This window comes from Corvus kubaryi, unplaced genomic scaffold, assembly GCF_017639235.1.
Source record: "Corvus kubaryi isolate FWS band 111438036 unplaced genomic scaffold, C.kubaryi_AGA036_p1.0 78, whole genome shotgun sequence".
In the NCBI taxonomy this organism is placed as follows: Eukaryota; Metazoa; Chordata; class Aves; order Passeriformes; family Corvidae; genus Corvus; species Corvus kubaryi.
Genome location: NW_024582065.1, coordinates 5,743,785 through 5,762,151, shown reverse-complemented (window position 1 = coordinate 5,762,151; position 18,367 = coordinate 5,743,785). Strand labels below are relative to the sequence as shown.

Below are 18,367 nucleotides of genomic sequence, written 5' to 3'. Positions count from 1 at the left end.
ACAGGGAGTCCCTCAGGAGAGCAATTTGCATTTCTGGAAGAGTAAGCCTTGTTTACAACCTGCCATCCCTGATGCTCCATGCAGAGCAGCTGTTTCCCTTTTGGAATCATGACTAATTTAAGAGGGTCGATTTCTACTCAATAGAGAGTTAATGACTCCAGCAGGAGTGTCTGGGGAACTTAATAAATCTCCATATGTACCCTATACATACCCTGTGTTGGGTGATAAGAGATCAAAGAGCAGATCATGAGCCAGTTTTAGTGTAAGACAAGGAAATCCAGCTGAACCTAAATTTCCTCTTAGCAGTGCTCCTCTGCAGCAGTGCTCTACATGGCAATTTAACTGAGTTTTATAACAATACAACTCTTTTGGGAGGTGATTGCTAAAGGGAAGGAAAGGGGGTATGAAGGGGAGGCTTAAGAACGTCTTCTGAATTAAGAATCAAATGCAGTTTGAATCACCAGAGCAATAGAACTGGTGTTCTAAGCTAATGCAAAGCAATTAGTTCATGCTGTACAGTTGGAAAGCTTCTTTATAGTCATCCTTTTTCTGTCAAAACCTTGGAACAGATCTTTTCACCTGTGTGAGAAGTAAGGCCTGAGAATTTAGATAATTTAGTTTGTAAGCTGTTCAGTTTCAGTGAATCGTAGAATATCAGGTTGGAAGGGAATTGAAGGATGGTCTGGCCCAGTGTTCCTTGGCAAAAGCATAGTCTAGACAAGATGGCCCAGAACCCTTTCAGCTGAATTGTGTCCCATGTTGGGGATTCCACCATTTCCCTGGGGAAATAATTCCAATGGCTCATTGTTTTCACTGTGAAAAATTGTCCCCTGGTGTCCAGTTGGGATCTCCCCAGGGGTAACTTGTACCCAGTACCCCTTGTCTTTTCCATGTGACTTCTTGTACAATCTCCATCTTCTCTGTAGGCACCCTTTAAATACTGGAACACAGTGACAAGGTACCCTAAGCCTTCTTTTCTCAAGGCTGACCTAACCCAGGTGTCTCTCAGCCTTTCCTCACATGACAGCTTCCCTGTCTTGGATCATCTTTGTGGCCTTTCTGGACCTTTTCCAGTCTGTTCAGGTATTCTTTTTTGATAACTGGGGACCACTGAACACAATATTCCAGGCGTGGCCTGACAAATGCTGAGTAGAGTGTGACAATGACTTTATCTCTGCTGGGAGAGCCCTTGTTGCTGCAGCTCAGCATCAGCATCACCCTGGTCACTCAGACGAATTCACCTCTCCAAGAGACAAAAGTCATGTATTTTGCTCAAAAAGTCAGTCTTCAAGGCTACAAAATTCATACTGGTAACTTTTTCAACCCTGACTGTCCCTTCTGTGTTGGCTGTGTTTGTAAATTCTTTCTTGGAGAGAGAGGACTAGAACCGTGCCCAGTATTCCAAGTATGAGCTAAGCAATCTATTACCCAGTCCTGAAATTTCCATTATTTATATTCAAGAAATAATTTCCATTATTTATATTCAATACCCAGATTTATACACAGCAGAGTTTAATTGCTTATGTAGTACAACTAAACAGAAATCATTTAAACATTGTCGGCCAGTGCTCCAAATACATCTTTTCTTGTTACCTCCTTGAGAGGGACCAATATATATCCCTCAACATATGTCACAAATCAGGTGAAGAAAATTCTTATAAAAAACTGTGTTGCCCTGTGCCCAGAGAAGGCTCACCTGGCAGCCAGTCAGGGCAGAGATGAGACTGTGAGCACCCCCTCCACACACACACACACACACACACACACTTGCTGGTCAAGACAAGTACCTGGATGCCCACAAAAAATGCCCACCCAAGACAGGCCCACGAAGCCAAATTGGGGGAAAATTTTGGGGGCACATAAAAGCAACCAGCCACAACACCACGAGGTGGCCTTCTGTTTCTTTCCCCCTCTGTTTCTTCTCTCTCTCTCTCTGCTCCTTTTTCCTGTTCTTTCCCCCACCTTTTCTTTAATAGGAACACTTAGGTTTCTTTTTTGTTGTTGTTTGTTTGGTTTTTTTATTTTATTTCAATAAACTGTTTTCAGATGTAATATTGCCATGTTAGTGCTTGATTTTTCATCAGAAAAACCTATCAAAAGAATCCTTCCCGGCTTCCCCCTTTATAGTGGAATGGGACACTCCTCCATCAAATCCTCATAACCTTCCATCCACAGAGATTATCCTTCTTTTATAATGAATTAGACTTGCCAGATATCCTTGTGGAACTGCATCTCTCCGAGCCGTGTGGAAAACTCCTGCGTGTTTGCAGGGATTCATGGCTCAGTCATCCAGAGAATTTGGTTATTTAGTGTCCATGACATGGCAATGGCAGTGCAAGGAGACAAACTTTTGGATCTGAGGCACAGTTATTCCCTAGGGCCTTGGAGCAGTGCGCTGAGAGGTGCTGCTGTGCTGATCTTCTTAATTAATTTAGTCCATCTCTGTTGTTAGAGCTTCAGCAGGACTGTGTTTTTTGGGGATATCTTTTGTTAATGTGAGTTTCTGAATTCTGGCAGAATTGTGTGCAGTGAGACTGCACTAGATAACAATTCCTGAGATGTGGTGAGGAAGATTTTCCATCCTCTGTCAGTGGTTTGCTCATTTCTGTATTCTACTCAGCCAAAGGATTTCAGGGATCCAGAGTCTCAGATTTTTCCTCTACCTCTTCAAGTGTTAAAAGAAAGGGATTTTTCTTTTCGTTTCTTTCCCTGCTGTTGTTTTGCACCCACCATTCTACCCTTTTTTTTTTTTCTTTTGGGAAAGCAAATTTCAAATCCTTTCTCCGCTTGCCAGTTCAGAGAGACCCAAGTAGTTATTGTAAAACAGTAAACAGTGGAGCTTGATTTGGAGGCTGTATAAATCTGAGCCTGGAGCCCTGGCCGTGTTTTGAAGTCTGTGGCAGGATGCCCACTGTTATTAATGATCCTGCACATGCTGCCAGTGCTGCTGCTCCCAGGAGGCTCTGGGTGCCCTGGTGACAGTGCCCGGTGGTCGAAGAGCAGCCATGGAGGGAGGGCCAGAGGCTGGAGCTGAAAAATCTGAAAGCATTTCTGAAATTGGTGAAGTATTTCTCAGTCTGCCTTTATCATTAAGCTATTTTGAAGGGATTGGGTAGTTGAGTGGAGGGGGCAGGGGTGATTTTTTGGTGTTTGCATTTTAGTCTGATCTCAGATTTGCCAAAGACAGATCTGTTTTGGCAGGCAGTGGCCTGGCAGTGATGCATCTCACATGCTGTCTGAGTTTGAAAGAAAAGAGGGGGTGCAGAATGGGAGAAAAGAAAGAAGAAATAAAGTGACACCAAAGTTTTGACTGGAAACTGCCATTCTGGACAAGAGCAACTGCTGAGGAGTTGAACTGTTCCACTTAGTGTGGACCAGCTGAATAGCAGCCAAAGTTTTTTTCTGCCCTTTTCAGTTATTCGTATCACTCCCACCATAACAGCCCTGAGGAGCTGCATTTTTTGTCTGTGTAAACCCAGAAGACAGTGTGTCTATTGACCCTCTTGCTGTTTCTGGAATGTGTCTCAGAAAATTGTTCTCAGCAAAATATTCTCATTCTTTTCTGCATTGGAGACCAAAATGGCAGAAAGTGTACTTGGTTTTTAAAAATTTCTCCTATACTTCATCACAAGTTGCATTTCCTATCAAAGGAGGCTTGGGGGAGAAGGTGTATGTGACAATATAAATAAATGTATTTAATTCTCTAAGAGCTTGCATGTAAAGTGTAGCAGTTTGCTAAAGTTTTCTTACACTTTCAGGGTTGACAGTGCCCATCATAAAGATGTCCATATTCCCTTTCTCTGTTCAATTTTCCTGTTCAAAGGCATAATGTATTAGGACTGATTTAATTCAGATCAATATATAAAGCTTTACTAGTGTTGCATGTTTGCAAGGATTATGGCTAAGTTCCCTTGTCTGTAATTTTTTGGTCTCATTCCACTCTGCACTGATTGCAGAAGTTGCATCATATTGATAAACTTGCAGGTGGTTTCAAGCAGGTGATAAGAAGGCTCAGACTGAATATGCCTCTCTAATACGAGTTATTTCAAAGGTTTGCAGGGTTAACTTTCTTCTCATCTTTTGTTTTAAAGGGGAAAGAAATACCCCCATAAATATTTCAGTCAAGTTAGATTCAAGTGCATCAGTGTCCCACCCTGGCATCTCCTTTCTTGCATCTCTGAGCTCCTGGTAGAGTCATTTATCTGAACTAACTCGTTGTTATTTGAGAGTCAGGTGTTTTGCAACTCAGTTGTTAAGAAGAAAATCTGCAGGAAATGTAGTTAAAATCATCTTGAGGGAACAATGTTAGTGCTCTTCCTGCTACCTTGAGAGAGATGCCACAGTGTGTGTTGCCAGCTCATATGGCCATTGAATACAGTTTGTTTTTCACCTAAGGTGGGTGTGCTGCTGAGGCCTGATTTTTAAAAAAATATTTAAAGTACTGAAGAAAGCCACAGAAATCAGCACTTTGCAAGTTAATACCGCTCTGCAGTTAGCTACTGTTCTGCATCCTTCCCCATGCACCAGCAAGGATGGCTAAAGGAAGGGAAAAGGATTGGCTTTGATTGTATTTAATGGCACTTCTGTATAGATGCTGAGAGAGAAAGTCACGTGTAATAAGCCTTACCTGCTGCCAGTGTTCAGTCTATCAGAGCTGCGCTCCTTTACCTCGAGTGTTCTCTCAGAGCTATAGAATCTCTCCCCTGTGCTCAGATCTGATTGCAGTGGCAGTGGGAACCCAAAGCTTACCTCTATGCTCCCTACAAAGTTGGTGGTGCTGCCGGTCCTGGGCTGTCATTCATTTTTGGGAGCACTTTTCTGGATGAGATGAGCATGGACAAATGTGACCTTTTGGTTGTGGTGCTGCCACATGAGTTCAGACAAGAGCTGCCTTGACAAAGCCAGACTTCGGGGAGGAAGCAATGCCTGTGTGCTCTGCACACATTTATTTTGGGGCAAAACACTGTTACAAAGGTATGTTTGGGGTGGGAGATGTGTGCAATCTGTGTCTCTTTTGCAGTGCCAGGCATTTTGGAAGCAAAATGCTGCTGTTCTCCCCACAAACCCTCTGGTGTACGTACCGTTTTTGCTTTTCTGTGGTGCTGAAAGGTGACCTCATCCTTTCTTCCTTTGAAGAGGGGATTTTTTGCTGCATTCTGAGTCCCTGGCCCTGACACCTCTTTACAACTGAGCAATCTGTCAGTCTGTAGAGGCAGATCGTGTTTCACATATGGGCTGGAAACTGAGCCCCTGCTCGCTCATCCCTGCCCAATTAAAGGAGAGGATGTGTTGACTGAAAGCTGCATCCCAGTATTGTTCTCCTATGTCTGAAGTCATCATCTGGTTTTCCAGACCCTAATTATTCCAAAGCCTTTCCTCCTGGAAATACTGTTCAGAGCAAATCTTTTAACATTAACTCTAAGAAGCCCCCAAAAAACCTTTCCTGAAGCTGTTTGCATGCACAAGTGAGCAGTAAAGAAGGCAAAACTTGATTTTCTGTAAAGCCCAGCTATAAATTACTCCTGAAATAGCTTCTGTGACTCCCTGCAGTTCTGGGCTACTGCATCCATTACTCTGAATGTGAAACTTAACATCATTGACTGGTTTTTATCATTCTGTGCTTCAACAGAGCTCAGGAGTCTCACTATAAAGTACAATTTTGTTAGTACTAGAAGTGATGATGTTAGAGGAAGTGACATATGAAATGAAGTAATAAAAAAAAAAATCTAGATTAAAAAAAATATTTTATTTTAAGATCCAAATACCTCATTGGAAAGATATTTAAACAGTTTGAAGCTTGCCAAATGTATTAAATGGCCAAGAGAAACAAAGAATCACTAGGGCTCTCATGCAAAAATGTCTGGTTTTGGAATGCACCCAGTTTTATTTACTCATCTGCTGCCCCCTCTTATTTGGGACCAGTTAAGATCATTTTGGAAATTGAGTGTCTACTCTTGTATACATTTAGCTCAGAGTTACTTTGTCATATCCAGCCAATAAGTTTGCTCATGAAAATGAACTCTGATGGCTTTAATGCTTGCTGGGTCTGCCTGGAAATGTGTAATAATGGATTTCTTGTTTTTCTTCTTTAACAATAGAGTCAAGGGACAAATTCCTGAGTTGCATTATTTTAAATTATTTTTAAAAAAAGAAAGAGAGAGGCAGCTGTATGAGTGGGAGTGGGGCTGGTGTAAAGTCAGCTCGGACAATGGGTTGCTCTTAGGTAGATGAGGAGAATGGGCTTCACAAATGGATATTGATCTGCAGCAGCTGGGATGTGAGGAAGGGCTTGGGAGACGAGTGTGAACCACTCTTACAGCTGCCTGCCTTTCCATGGCTGACTTTGTTTTCCTGGTAAATTTGTGTTTGTGGCACAAGGATTTATTGTTTTCCACTCTTATTTAATGTAGCTGTATGTGAATGTGTGGGTGGTGAAGCTTAATAAGCTTTATAGCACTTGGGCAGGGAAATGATTGATGTGGCTTCTTGGAATTCAATTGCAGGAGGTGAATTTTCTGGAGTTAGGCACTCATCCTTTGCAGGAGTTAGTGGACAGTTAAAACTCCTGGGAACAAGCAAAGCTGAAAGTCTTTTATTGGATTCACTTATTTGGTTATAGTCACATTCTTCTCCATTTGATGCTACTGTTTCATCTCCTGTGATGCACTTAGTGCCCAGAATCTCCTCATTCTGCTCGAATTATTTCTGTAGAAAGAATGTTAAGGGGATCTGTGAAATACCTACAGTCGACTGCAGAAGCAATATCTGAATTGAGGTGAAATAAATTATTAGGTGAGATGTGCAAACTTGACAAATGTGGGGGAAGGGTACTTCTTTACAAATTGAGATTTGAAACCTCCTGGCAGAATTCGTTACCTTCCAGTTATGATTACAGAAACGTTCCATTATTTGGTATTCCATGGATTTATTGTCAGGAAACTATTGTCTGCTTGGAACAGTTCAAAGAATAGCCCCCCCCTGTTCTGAGCTGGTTTTAATGGAAGCCCACTTAAAATGTGCTGAAATTCTTTGCTGTGTTATGTCCCCTGAAACGTGGATTTAAAAGCAGCATTTCTCTGCCTTGTCTTACAGAATTATTCAGAAATTGAGCAGCAGAGCTCCAACCAGGGAGGGGGAGCTTCAATGAGGGGAGCAGGACAGGGAGGGAAGGAGTAGGGAATGTAGGAAGGAAAGAGAAGAAAGAGCTGCTCTGTGAAGGCCAACGGCAAGGAAGGAAAAGGGATCTAAACCAGAGAGATGGGAGAGGCAGTAAGGGAATCATATTGGGCAGTGAAACAGGTAACAGAAGGCCTTGGGAACAGAACTGTAAGGGGAGGAATCTGAAAACGTGAAAGGGTCACTTGGGGACAGATTATTCTAGGGAAAGAAGTGAGATTAATTGCCCAGTGCTCTGCTATGTTGGGTAGCAAAGCAAATCATCTGTGTGGGTAAAAATAGTAAGGGAGGCATCTCAGCTGCTGCTCAGGCTCCCCTTTCCTTGTGTGCTTCATGCCAGTGCTGTTTGAGGAGCGTGGAGAAAAGGGCTCTGCAGAGCACACAGAGTTAAGAAGTTTTGTCATTATTATGTTGCTAAAATGAGACAAAGCTGTTGGGGTTTTTTCTCACTTCCCTTTCCCCAGAAAACCCTGCTTGCCAACAAGGAAGCAGCTCATTAGAGGAAAGCAGGTGGCATTTACCAGGGCATAAGGGGAGCAAGAAGTGTGTCCGTGAATGTACTGGGAAGGTGCCTGTCCAGTGAGCAGGTGGAGGGGCAAACTTGTTTTGGTGTTTGATGTGCAGTTCAAACAGAGGTTGTTCATGGAATGCAAAATGGTTCATGGAAATAGCACATTGTAACCCCAGAAAGGATCAGCAGCACTGTCCACACAGCAGCTTAAATGTTTCACAAAATAGGAGTAAACCAAAAGCTGGTGTTCAGAGTCTCATATCCCAATGCTCCTAGTAAGAGGAGTACCACAATGCAATTGCTTTCCATGTAGCCTAAATTATAAATTTCCTTTGGTATTTCCTCAGGCAAGACAGCAAGCCCAGCTGAGACATCAGATGGCAGAAGACAGCAAAGCTGAATATTCTTCCACCTTACAGAAGTTCAACAGTGAGCAGCATGAGCATTACTACACACACATACCAAACATCTTCCAGGTAAGGGTTGCTGGCAGGGCTCTAGAGTAACCCATAATCCTGTGACAAGAACAGATTGCACATCACGTCAATTCCATGACCCTGGCTTTTAATTTTTGGTGATTTTTTTTTTTGGTCATTCTTAGAAAATTTTACATGCAATCTGCCACCCTGAGAGGTGGTACGATAAATTATCCCTTTTTCTTAAATTAGATAAAAAGGGATCAATAATACACAAGAAAGGTGACGTTGAACTGTCGTGACAGATGAGGACAGTCTCTGGAGTCCTCACAATCTTTCTCTGTTCAGCTCCTGTGTCCGTGCAGCTGGGGATGAGGGAGAGCATCACTGGCATTGTCAGGGCAGGAGGCAGCTGGGCATTGTTGAATCTGTAAAGTCCCACAGCCCTTTATAACCTGTGTTCAAATCAGGCTGCACAGATGTTTAAATGCAAACCACAATGATTCTGCAGCAGTGAATCCAAAAGGTTTTAAGCAAGCTGCTAATTGTGTCTTAGGGTGCCTAAGGACAGACTGCAGAGGAAGAATAAAAAAGCCATCGGATTCATTCTGAGTGAAGATCTGAGTTTGTGCTTGAATGAATGAATTGAGGTTAATGTAGTAGAACAGAACTTCTAAATGACTGTTCCACTGCAGTGGGTCATAAGCATCAGAAGTGGAAAATACCACCTTTTCAAGGGAGGAAATGTCACATGCTTGTCATCAGATGAGAAGTAGCTGATATTTGCGTGGCAAACACGCACTTTGTGGCCCACTGCTGAAACTTGTGAGCTAAATGGACATCTCCTCTTTTGCCTCATGGTATTTCAAACCAATGCCTTGAGATAAACTGTTCCTGGAATCAAGTAAATACTGGAGCTGATGAGCACTCTGATCTGTAGGTGACCATGTTAAAGCCCTTTCCCCTATCAGTGCACCAGTGAGCTCCAGGGCTTTTCTTAGATGTTGAAATAAGCTGTTTTGTAAAGAATTGATGTTGTTTGTGGATCAGTCAAGGCAAAGGGGATTTTTGAGTTGACTGCTCCTGCAGTCCAGTGTGAATCAGGCTGCTCCTGTTCATGCCCATCTGTATCCTGCTTTAATTTGTCACAATAGAATTATGCCACGTTCAGTTTCCCTCCGTGGTAAAGGAGAGGCCCCTGAAGGAGATGCTGGAACTGAATCCACTGAGCAGTGAGGAGCATGTGTTGGGAAGCTGTGGTGTGAACAACACGGGATGTTTTTATTGTACATGAATACATCAATACATGGTGCATTGTGAACAAGACATGATGTACAGGACTCCCTGAAAACCAAAAATCACCTTCTAGGAAAAAGAAGGGGACACATGAAGATCTTTGCTTGGATTCTACAGTGGAATGAAAACAAGATTGTTCAGGACATGTACAGAAAATGAAAGAATTTTTTTCAGAAATTCTTTTAAAAGCCTTAGGAACAATCCTCAGAAAAGTCTAAAGCTGGGAGTTTGACAAATCAGCATTTTTTTAACATAAAAAGTTAATTGAAAAAATCCAGTAAGAGTAAAAGAGATTACTTTTAAAATGACATTTTTGATGTTTGAGGGAACAGTATCACTTGGTGCCTTCCTGAGAACAACTGTCCTAGTTTGTTCTTAAAAATATATTTAATCCCTAAGTTTTAAAGTAGTTGATGTAAGCTGGAGAGGAAAATAGGGTGAAGCTGTGAAGTTAATCTTGGTGTTTGACCTGAATGAAATGTAATATTTTAGAAAATACAGGAGATGGAGGAAAGAAGGATCGTGAGGATAGGTGAATCCATGAAAACATTTGCAGAAGTCGACCGCCAAGTGATCCCTATCATTGGGAAGTGTCTGGATGAGATAACAAAGGCTGCAGAAGCAGTGGATCACAAGAATGTAAGTGTTGCATTGTTGGTTGTCATATTTAGTATTGGTCTCAAATTTATGGAGACCCAAATCCTGGGTCCAGGCTGCAGCACAAGTGCTCTGCAGTCACGGAATGAAACCAAAGAACAGCTTCTTGCCCCAAGCTGCTTTGTCTGAGGCAGGATGTGCTCAGATTATTTCCCAAATCTACTTAACACCCAAAAATGCCTTTCCTGCCACACTTTTAAATTTTTGTTGTTTGCTTGTTTTTAAGGAATATTCTCTCATTTTGTTAGGATAATTACTTTTTGAAATACTGCTATTTAAAAGCAGGCATCTGCATAGAGTAAGGTGATGTTGGACATAATTTCGGATACTTAATCACCAATTCTTATAAAAGTGCTTTCTATGTCTCATAGGCAGAAAACTGAATGTTTCAGAAATGTCTTCATTCCAGTTAACTTTATAATAATGAAAATATTTAAAGTATTGGCTACATGAACTGTTGCAAAATCTTTCTGTAAAATATTTCTTTGCAGGTTTGAGGTTTGCTGGCAATCTGTAAATGAGGAAATCTTGATTTCTGAACATCATTTTCCTTCATAGGATGCAAAGAAGCCTCTCTGATAGAAAGGCTAATAAAGATTTCAGTTGAGCTTCCTGATGTACAGTGACCACAAGGGCAGAAGTGTTTTCTATTTGGTTTGCAGAATGATCTGCTCCCTTCCTACATGAAGCCTCTGTTCTTCCAGCCTTTCTCATGGATCATGTTAGTGCTTCAAATGCTGACAGCATGTGTCTTGCTGCCTGTTTGAATTTCCCATACATGTTTTTCACTGGAATCTTTTCTGAGCTGTTCAGTGCCCAGAGCTATGAACTGGCAGCATAAGCCCGAGGCTGAAGTTTTGAAATGAATCCTCTCCTCTCTGTTCAGCAATTGCTCTCACAGAGAGCAGCATAGGAAACTCAGGAATCTGAAAATCACACTCTGAGTGGGAAAAGGGGGAATTGGGGCACAGATTCCCATGTTTGAATAACATACCCTGCTTGAGGTACAGCTTTTGGTGCTGCGTGATGAAACCATGCTGGGGAGATTCACATCTCAGCCTACACTCTGCCCCAGCCTTCTTAGCAAAACACAGTGAAACTTAAGCTGGGTGTTTGAATCAGGGTGAATTTTATATTCTTACACACAAATAAGTCCAATTGATGGCTCATACACAAGTGTGACATTGGAAAATGATGACTTTGAGCATTGACAACTGAATTTACCAGGACCTCCTGTAAACACTGTGCTGACAAAAATGTATTTAACTAAAATAGTTATGTCTGAGCAGCTACAAAGGGTTTAGTGTGTTCTGTCTGGAAACAGTTATGTTCATAAGGACTTCTTTTTTCTAAATATCAGCAAGGATTTTTTCATCTCTGCAGCAGTAATTTCCAATTTTGTTGGTTCTAATGAAAGTGCTGGATTAGCTACTAAATGTGCAACTGTGTAAATAGGATTGCTTTATGCCCTCACTGCACTGCATAGCATTCCTGTTAATACCGATAGAAACTGCCTGGATTTAGCAGAGAGTACTGGTTAGCTGTTACCGTGTTTCTAAGGCAGTTTTAAATAGGTTTTTTTCCATTTCCCCTTTCTAACCCCTTGAACAACACAAAGGTTGTGTTGCAAGTGTGAGCTGTGGTGGCTGCCAGGTGAACCTGTGCAGAACCTGACTCAGAGGGCTCTAGCAGCAGATAAAACGAATTTGTTACGGGCTTGGAGTTCCTGTTATGACATTATCCCTGTGATATATGGAGCATGCTGGTTATTTTTAGCTCCATTGTAGTGGAAAGATGTTTGGAATAAATGGACGGAACGCTGTAAAATTCAGAGGGAAAAAGTGAAAAGCTCCATGCATAGGATAAAATACCAGTGGAGTATTTACTATAACTTGGTGGAATCTCTTAGAATCAGAGAATGGTTTGGGTGGGAAGGGACCTTAAAGGCCACCCAGTTCCACCCCTTGCCATGGGCAGGGACAGCTTCCACTGTTCCAGGTTGCTCCAAGTCCCATCCAGCCTGGCCTGGAACACTTCCAAGGATGGGGCATCCACAGACTCCAGACTCCTGTAAATAGTCTCTCTCCATCTTTCCTGGAGGTTCCTTTTAGGTACTTTTAGGAAGGCAGCAGTTGAGTCACCCCAAAGCCTTCTATTTTCCAGGCTGAACAATCCCAATTCTCTCAGCCTTTCTCACTCTTTCCGCCTCTTCTCTAATCCTTCTTCATCTTGCTTTCATGTCTATCATTAAAAATATCTTCAAGTTTAGATCTCAGGAAGTTCTAATGTCAAACAAGGATGGGATAATGGAAAGAGTTGTTCTACCTCCCTAACTCGTGTAGGAATTTCATGGTGCCACCTGATAGACTGAGGATCTTAAATCCATGTGGAGCTTTTCCTGTATCTGAGTTTTGCTCAGTTGAGCCTGTCCTCTGGATATGTTTCTATCGCACTAGAATTCTCCTGAATGGCATTTTACCTACAGCCATTCACAGAACCTTCAAAGCAACAAGTTCTTTTTATGTAACAGGGCAGTGATGATCTTCTCTAGACAATAATAAGGTATTTGTGTGCCAAGGCACAGTTTCTCCAGTGATCTTAGAATACAGCTATTAGAGTATAACATAAAAATCTCTCTTCCCAAGAAAACAAGTAGATAAGAAGTCTATTAGGATACTTTTTTCCTGAGTCCATTAGATTTAAAGGCATTTGGCAAGCTGAGGTCTGAATTTGATCCTATGTATAATTAATTTTGTTTGTAGACTTGAGTAGGAAAAATGCTATGGATTGGTTTTGCTTTGATTGGCTTGTTTTTTTTTTTTTTTCTTTTCCCTCTGTCCAAAACAAAAGAGCAAAGCCATTGTACAGAATCTGCAGCCAGTTTGTGGCTGACTTGGATCCCTCCTAGCAGTGGCAAAAGGGAATGTGGGTTCAGTGGCTCCCACACCAGGGCGCCAGGCTGGAGTGACCTTGGACTGCTCAGATGTTGAGTAAAGCTCATAAAACATTTACAGCCATTTACTCTCACTAAATTCACAACCAACTTGGCAACTTGTGGCAGAGTGATCACACAAGAGCTCTGTTATATCGGAGTATTTATTGGGATTTTCCTCTGATTTGCTAACAGCTCTGTCCCAGCAAATCTGTACCTTAAATCTTTATGAGTCACTTACTGAAGTGTGATTTGCTTTTCTAGTCAGTAAAGTTCATAAACTCTTACTCCTCTTCAGCAGAAGGTAGAGAGACTTGTATTGATCCTGAGCTCTGGAAGGGCGTTCATTCCCAGGAATGAGCCTGGTCACCCTCAGGGTTGGTCCCACATAGACAAACTTTCTTGTTCTGCCTTAATGTGCCACCAGTTTGATGACAAACCTCCCCTGAGATGTTGACACTTGTGTTGCATCTGTCCCATTCCAGGATTCCCAGATGGTAATAGAAGCCTTTAAGTCAGGGTTCGAGCCTCCGGGAGACATCGACTTTGAGGATTTCACACAGCCCATGAAGAGGACGGTGTCTGAATCCAGCCTTTCCAACTCCAGAGGGGATGGGAAGTCAGAGCCCAAGTTTGGTAGCAAATCCAAGGGCAAGTTATGGCCATTCATCAAGAAAAATAAGGTACTGATTTGCAAACTTGAGCTTGGTGCTAGTATGTGTTTCGTCAATAACCTATGTCTTGTCTAGTGATCTTGGCAAGTTCAGTTTTTTAAAGAGAATTTTAGATTTAGAAAGTTAATAACTGATGTCTTAATATGGTGTTTTGTTGTAGTCTTTGGTTACTTAAGTTTCTTTATATGTTTAATTTTTTTTCTTGTATAATTTCATTAATTATGTTGCAGTTTTTAAATTAATTTAACTTAAGTTGTCACGTCTCTGCCATGGTCCATTTCTGTTCCTAACTCAGAGAAGGAGTTGTAAACCACTTACCTAGTGCCATGTGTGCCAACTAACATTGTTACCTGTGGGAAGCTTCAATGTGGCATTACTGTTTTGACACTCCTCAAACTCTCCTTGGCTTTCCATTTGCGTTGTCTTTCCAGTCTGTGCACTGGGGTCAGCAGGTGGGGGGCTAGGAACAGGGAATTGCTGGGATTCACTCTGAAGCACAACTAATGGAGCAAAACTAACTGAGCAGTTGACTTTTTAAAGGACCATATTAACTTATGTATCCATTAAACCTTTTTCATTCCACTGTCATACTCTACACCATAATGCATGGCAGCATTTATCTGGGGTTACCAGGACGTGTCAGAGGGACTGGACTCAATCAGGTTGCAGTAACACTGATGAAAGCCCAGAATAGCTTTGTTTTTTTGATGTCACTCTTGCTCTGACCCTTTACCAAACCACTTAAATTTGAGTTTAAAAAAATCCCCCATTCACAAGGTCATTCCTGTAGTGCTGGTGTGACAGAGGACTCGCTGTCTGGTGCTTACATCAGTGTAGCCAGAGTAAAAACACAATCAGGACTAACTCCTAAGCAAATTCATAGAACAATTTGTACAAGTGAAGTGTGATGCACATTGCTGAGGTATGATTTGGAAGCAGGAAGGAATGTGGTTTGTTGTTTTCCAGATAATAGAAACGCTACTGGGCACTAAGGTACCTTCCTTATCTGATCCATTTAAATTCAGGTATTTGAAAGCTCTATCCATATGCATTATTCCGAGCTGTCCACAGAGCAGAGCAGGGCAATTTATGGGGATAGTGCTGCATGGAAGAGTCTGCATGAGCTTCCTTCAAAATACTTTTGTGTTACTCTTCTGTTGCATCACTTACTAAAACTTTCATTTATCACAACTCTTCATTTAACACGACTCTTAACTACTGCTTTTTCCCCTCTTTTGAACCATGGCCTTTAATATTTAATTATTTAATTGGTTTTTTCTCTGGATTTCAAATATTGGTTTTGATGCTTATTTTCGTTTTGTGTTTTATCTTTTTATTTTGGTTTTTATTCTGTCACTTCTCCATCTCTTATACGTAGCTTATGTCCCTTTTAACATCCCCCCATCAGCCCCCTCCTCCTCCCCCTGCCTCTGCCTCACCCTCTGCTGTTCCCAACGGCCCCCAGTCTCCCAAGCAGCAAAAGGAACCCCTCTCCCATCGCTTCAACGAGTTCATGACCTCCAAACCCAAAATCCACTGCTTCAGGAGCCTAAAGCGCGGGGTAAGTTCTCCTCTGGATACCTCTCTCTCTCTCTCTCTCTCTCTCTCTTTCTTTTCTTTCTTGCGCTTTTATTGCACGTTCTGTTATGTAAAAACTTTTGTTTTGTGAACGGTTCCATTGTGTTTTATCATAACATGCAGACAAATCCAGGGGTTCCCAACCTATAAAGCCATTCGTAGTCAAAACCCCCACAACGAAACCACAAAAATACAGTTGCTGATGGAAATTACCCATCTGGGTGTCTTGGGGGAGGAGGGATTGAACAAAATACGGAAGGAGGAGCTCAACATTGGGTAATGCTCATGTAGAAGTCAAAGTCATTAGTTTTTCTCTCTGCAGGGTGGGTTCAGCTCAATGTCTGTGTCAGAAGGAGAAGCGTAAATTAGGAGGGATTCTAGAAAATAATTGTTGTGATTTCAACTGGTGAAAGTTCAGGCATTTCCCTGGAATGATGTGACATTTTTGCTGGAGCAGTGGGAACTTTCCTTCTGGTCACTGGGCCTCAGTTTGTGGTTCAGGTGCTGCAGTGTTAGTTTTTGTAGTAACTCTGAGTCTTGGATAAGAAGCTGGTGAGGTGAGAAAGGTAAACTGATTCTGGGTGATAATAAAGTCATTTCCATGGTCCATGTGTGCACAGTTTAAAATTATATTCTGTGTGCAAGAGCTTTGTCAGTGCACTATGCAAGCTCCAAATGACAGAGGAGAGGTTCTGAGGGAGCAGGATTTGGGATTCCCCTGCCAGCAGCTGCAGTGCCGTGTGTTAATGCTGGTTTAAGCACTGTATGGTGGAAAGATGCTGAAAGCCTTCCTGGCTGATTTGGGGATTCACCTGGGTTTAGGTCACACCGGACCAACACTTTGTGACACATCCCCACTGTTCCAAGTCCTTGTCTCCTTTGCTGCTGATAAAGAAGGAAATATGGCCTGAGTTTTTCCACATCAGCTGCTGTTCCTGTTGCTGATAGCAGCTGTGGTTATATTCATATACCAAAGCTGAAGGGTTTGTGTTGAATTAAATCCTCTCATTGGTGGTCTTCATAAGCAGTAAATAAAATGTCAGGTCCCTGAGATAAAATTTTCCATTTTTCAAACAAAAATAGAACTTTATCTTCCCAGAAACTCACACATGGCATGGTTGTACTGAAAATTTGCTGGCACAGCATGGCTTTGCCTCCTAGGTGAAGGTCCTTAGAATTATTTTCTCCTGTAAAAATTACAGGATGGAGACAAAAGTGTTCAGTATTTTAAATATTTTTTAGAGCAGACAGTAACAGTGAGGAAGTGACTACTTTAAAAAGCCCAAATTCTGCTCCAGGCACTCATTTAGGACAGAGGACTGGAGATGTATAAAAGCAGAGATGATTTCCTTGGGGAACTTCAGTGGTTGGTTACAAAGAACTGAGAACAGTGCTGTAAACAATGCACTGTCTCGTCTGGTTACAGACAGGACAGTTAAAGATGTTTCAAACAGTTTCAGTTCTTTGCTAGGAAATTGCCATTTAATGAGACACTCAGAACCCAAAAATCCCATTTCTTCCCATCCCTGTTTCATTGGGGAAGTGGGAAGTTTCTAAGCTGTCCAAAGGCAGGTACTGTACGTGTCCCTCCTTTCCTTAGTTGCAGTTTGGCTCAGAACAGCTTTTCTCAGTGGTTTTTCTGGGAGGAGACAGACTTTCAATTCTGCTTGTGCAGCAGCAGAGCTGAGGATGTGCTGGGTGGTAGCACCACTCCAGGGGTGGCAACTGGAGTCCTCCTTGTCCTGGGCGGTGCTGGATCACTTTGGGGTGGAGGCACTGCTGGAGGTCAGGAGGAGTGTTGCAATCTAATGCTCCATAGTGCCATTCAGAGTACAGAATGTTGAAAATAGTGTTGAATATTTCCTTAAAAATACTGGTTTGTAGTTCCATGGGCACTTCACCAGTTTGTATTTCAAATGTACAAATTCCTATTGAGTGATTACTTGGCCATATAAGCAATTATAACTAATTGCTTTTAATGTTTCCTGAAGGAAGACCATTATTTTATGTATTAACTATCTAAGAAATCCAAGCACACCTTAAGAATTCTGCATACCATATTGTTTCAAGTGCTTTGTGTGAAAGGCAAAGTAATGAGAACAATGTCCTTATAGTCTTCTCTGGAATCCCTCAAATTTGTGCTGGCACATTCATTTAGAATGTGCAAGGAAGGGCTATTGCTAAATCTTCATTTAAACCTTTCACTGTGTTCTTTTTCTATTTCATTTCCTTCCCCTGTCAGCTACCAGGATGTTTGTATGTAAATACTTTTCCTGCCTGACTCATCCTGTGTATTTGGAGTCCAGTGTTCAGATCATCATCTCTTATCCCAGAGGATGAATTCAGGCCCCCTGGATCACCCAGAGCTATGGAGGAGGAGGAGAGGCTGCAAACCTCTGACAGCTTGCTCTGTCTCATTTGAAGACTTGTCAAATTCACATTTTATAGGTCCTTGGTGATTTGTATTTTACAAATGATCAGACTAAGAGATCATCAAAGGCCATATGACCTTCAAAAATAAAATCATTCTAACCAGGCAAAAAGGAAATCAAGAACTACCCACAAATCCTTTTAATTTTTCAGGTGAAAAAGGAGTGGTTGGTATTTGTTTCAGTTGATAGGACCCCTGTTATATTAGGTACAGCTAGACAATACTGTTAATTCAGCTTTAACCTTATTAAGTTTAGTAAGATTTCCTTTATTCAGTTCTTTTCCATTCCCCTTTAAAATCCAAAAAGATCTTAATTTTGCTCAGGAGCATGAGCATTAATGTCAGGAATAGTGGATTGTGATGTTACCAGAGGAATGAGGAGGATGTCGGATAGAACTCTTCTCTGCACAGAAGAACATTGGATCTGTACAACTTTCTGGAAGGTCATGCAGGGACTAGCAGGGCAGCGCAGTGTAACAGGAGTTTGGATCATTTCATTTGCTCTGAATTGTCTCTGCACTGCTGGGTTTGTTCCTTGGCAGAATTCCACTCCAGACACCTTCAGTGAAGGTGCCCACAAGGCTCTTTAAGTCTCATTTTAGACTATTCAGCCAAATTGCTGAGCAGGTGCTTCCTGGATTTCTTGATAATCTCAGCTCTCAAATCCTACAAAGCCAGGGAAAGAAGTTTGCTTCA

At 41.8% G+C, this 18,367-nt stretch overlaps 1 protein-coding gene across 23 annotated transcripts in view; it reads left to right on the top strand.

Annotated features, from left to right (window-relative positions):
- The window catches only part of FNBP1 (formin binding protein 1), a 94,578-nt gene that overhangs the window by 55,590 nt on the left and 20,621 nt on the right, over positions 1 to 18,367 (top strand). For 11 of the 23 annotated variants that reach the window (XM_042052020.1, XM_042052019.1, XM_042052026.1 and 8 more), the window contains exons 7-10: positions 8,035 to 8,163; positions 9,892 to 10,038; positions 13,474 to 13,671; positions 15,041 to 15,223. In XM_042052020.1, the coding sequence (XP_041907954.1) occupies positions 8,035 to 8,163; positions 9,892 to 10,038; positions 13,474 to 13,671; positions 15,041 to 15,223 (657 nt within the window). Of the gene's footprint in view, positions 1 to 8,034; positions 8,164 to 9,891; positions 10,039 to 13,473; positions 13,672 to 14,628; positions 14,656 to 15,040; positions 15,224 to 18,367 lie in introns of all 23 variants that reach the window. The other 12 variants (XM_042052039.1, XM_042052037.1, XM_042052040.1 and 9 more) reach the window with 5 other exon arrangements.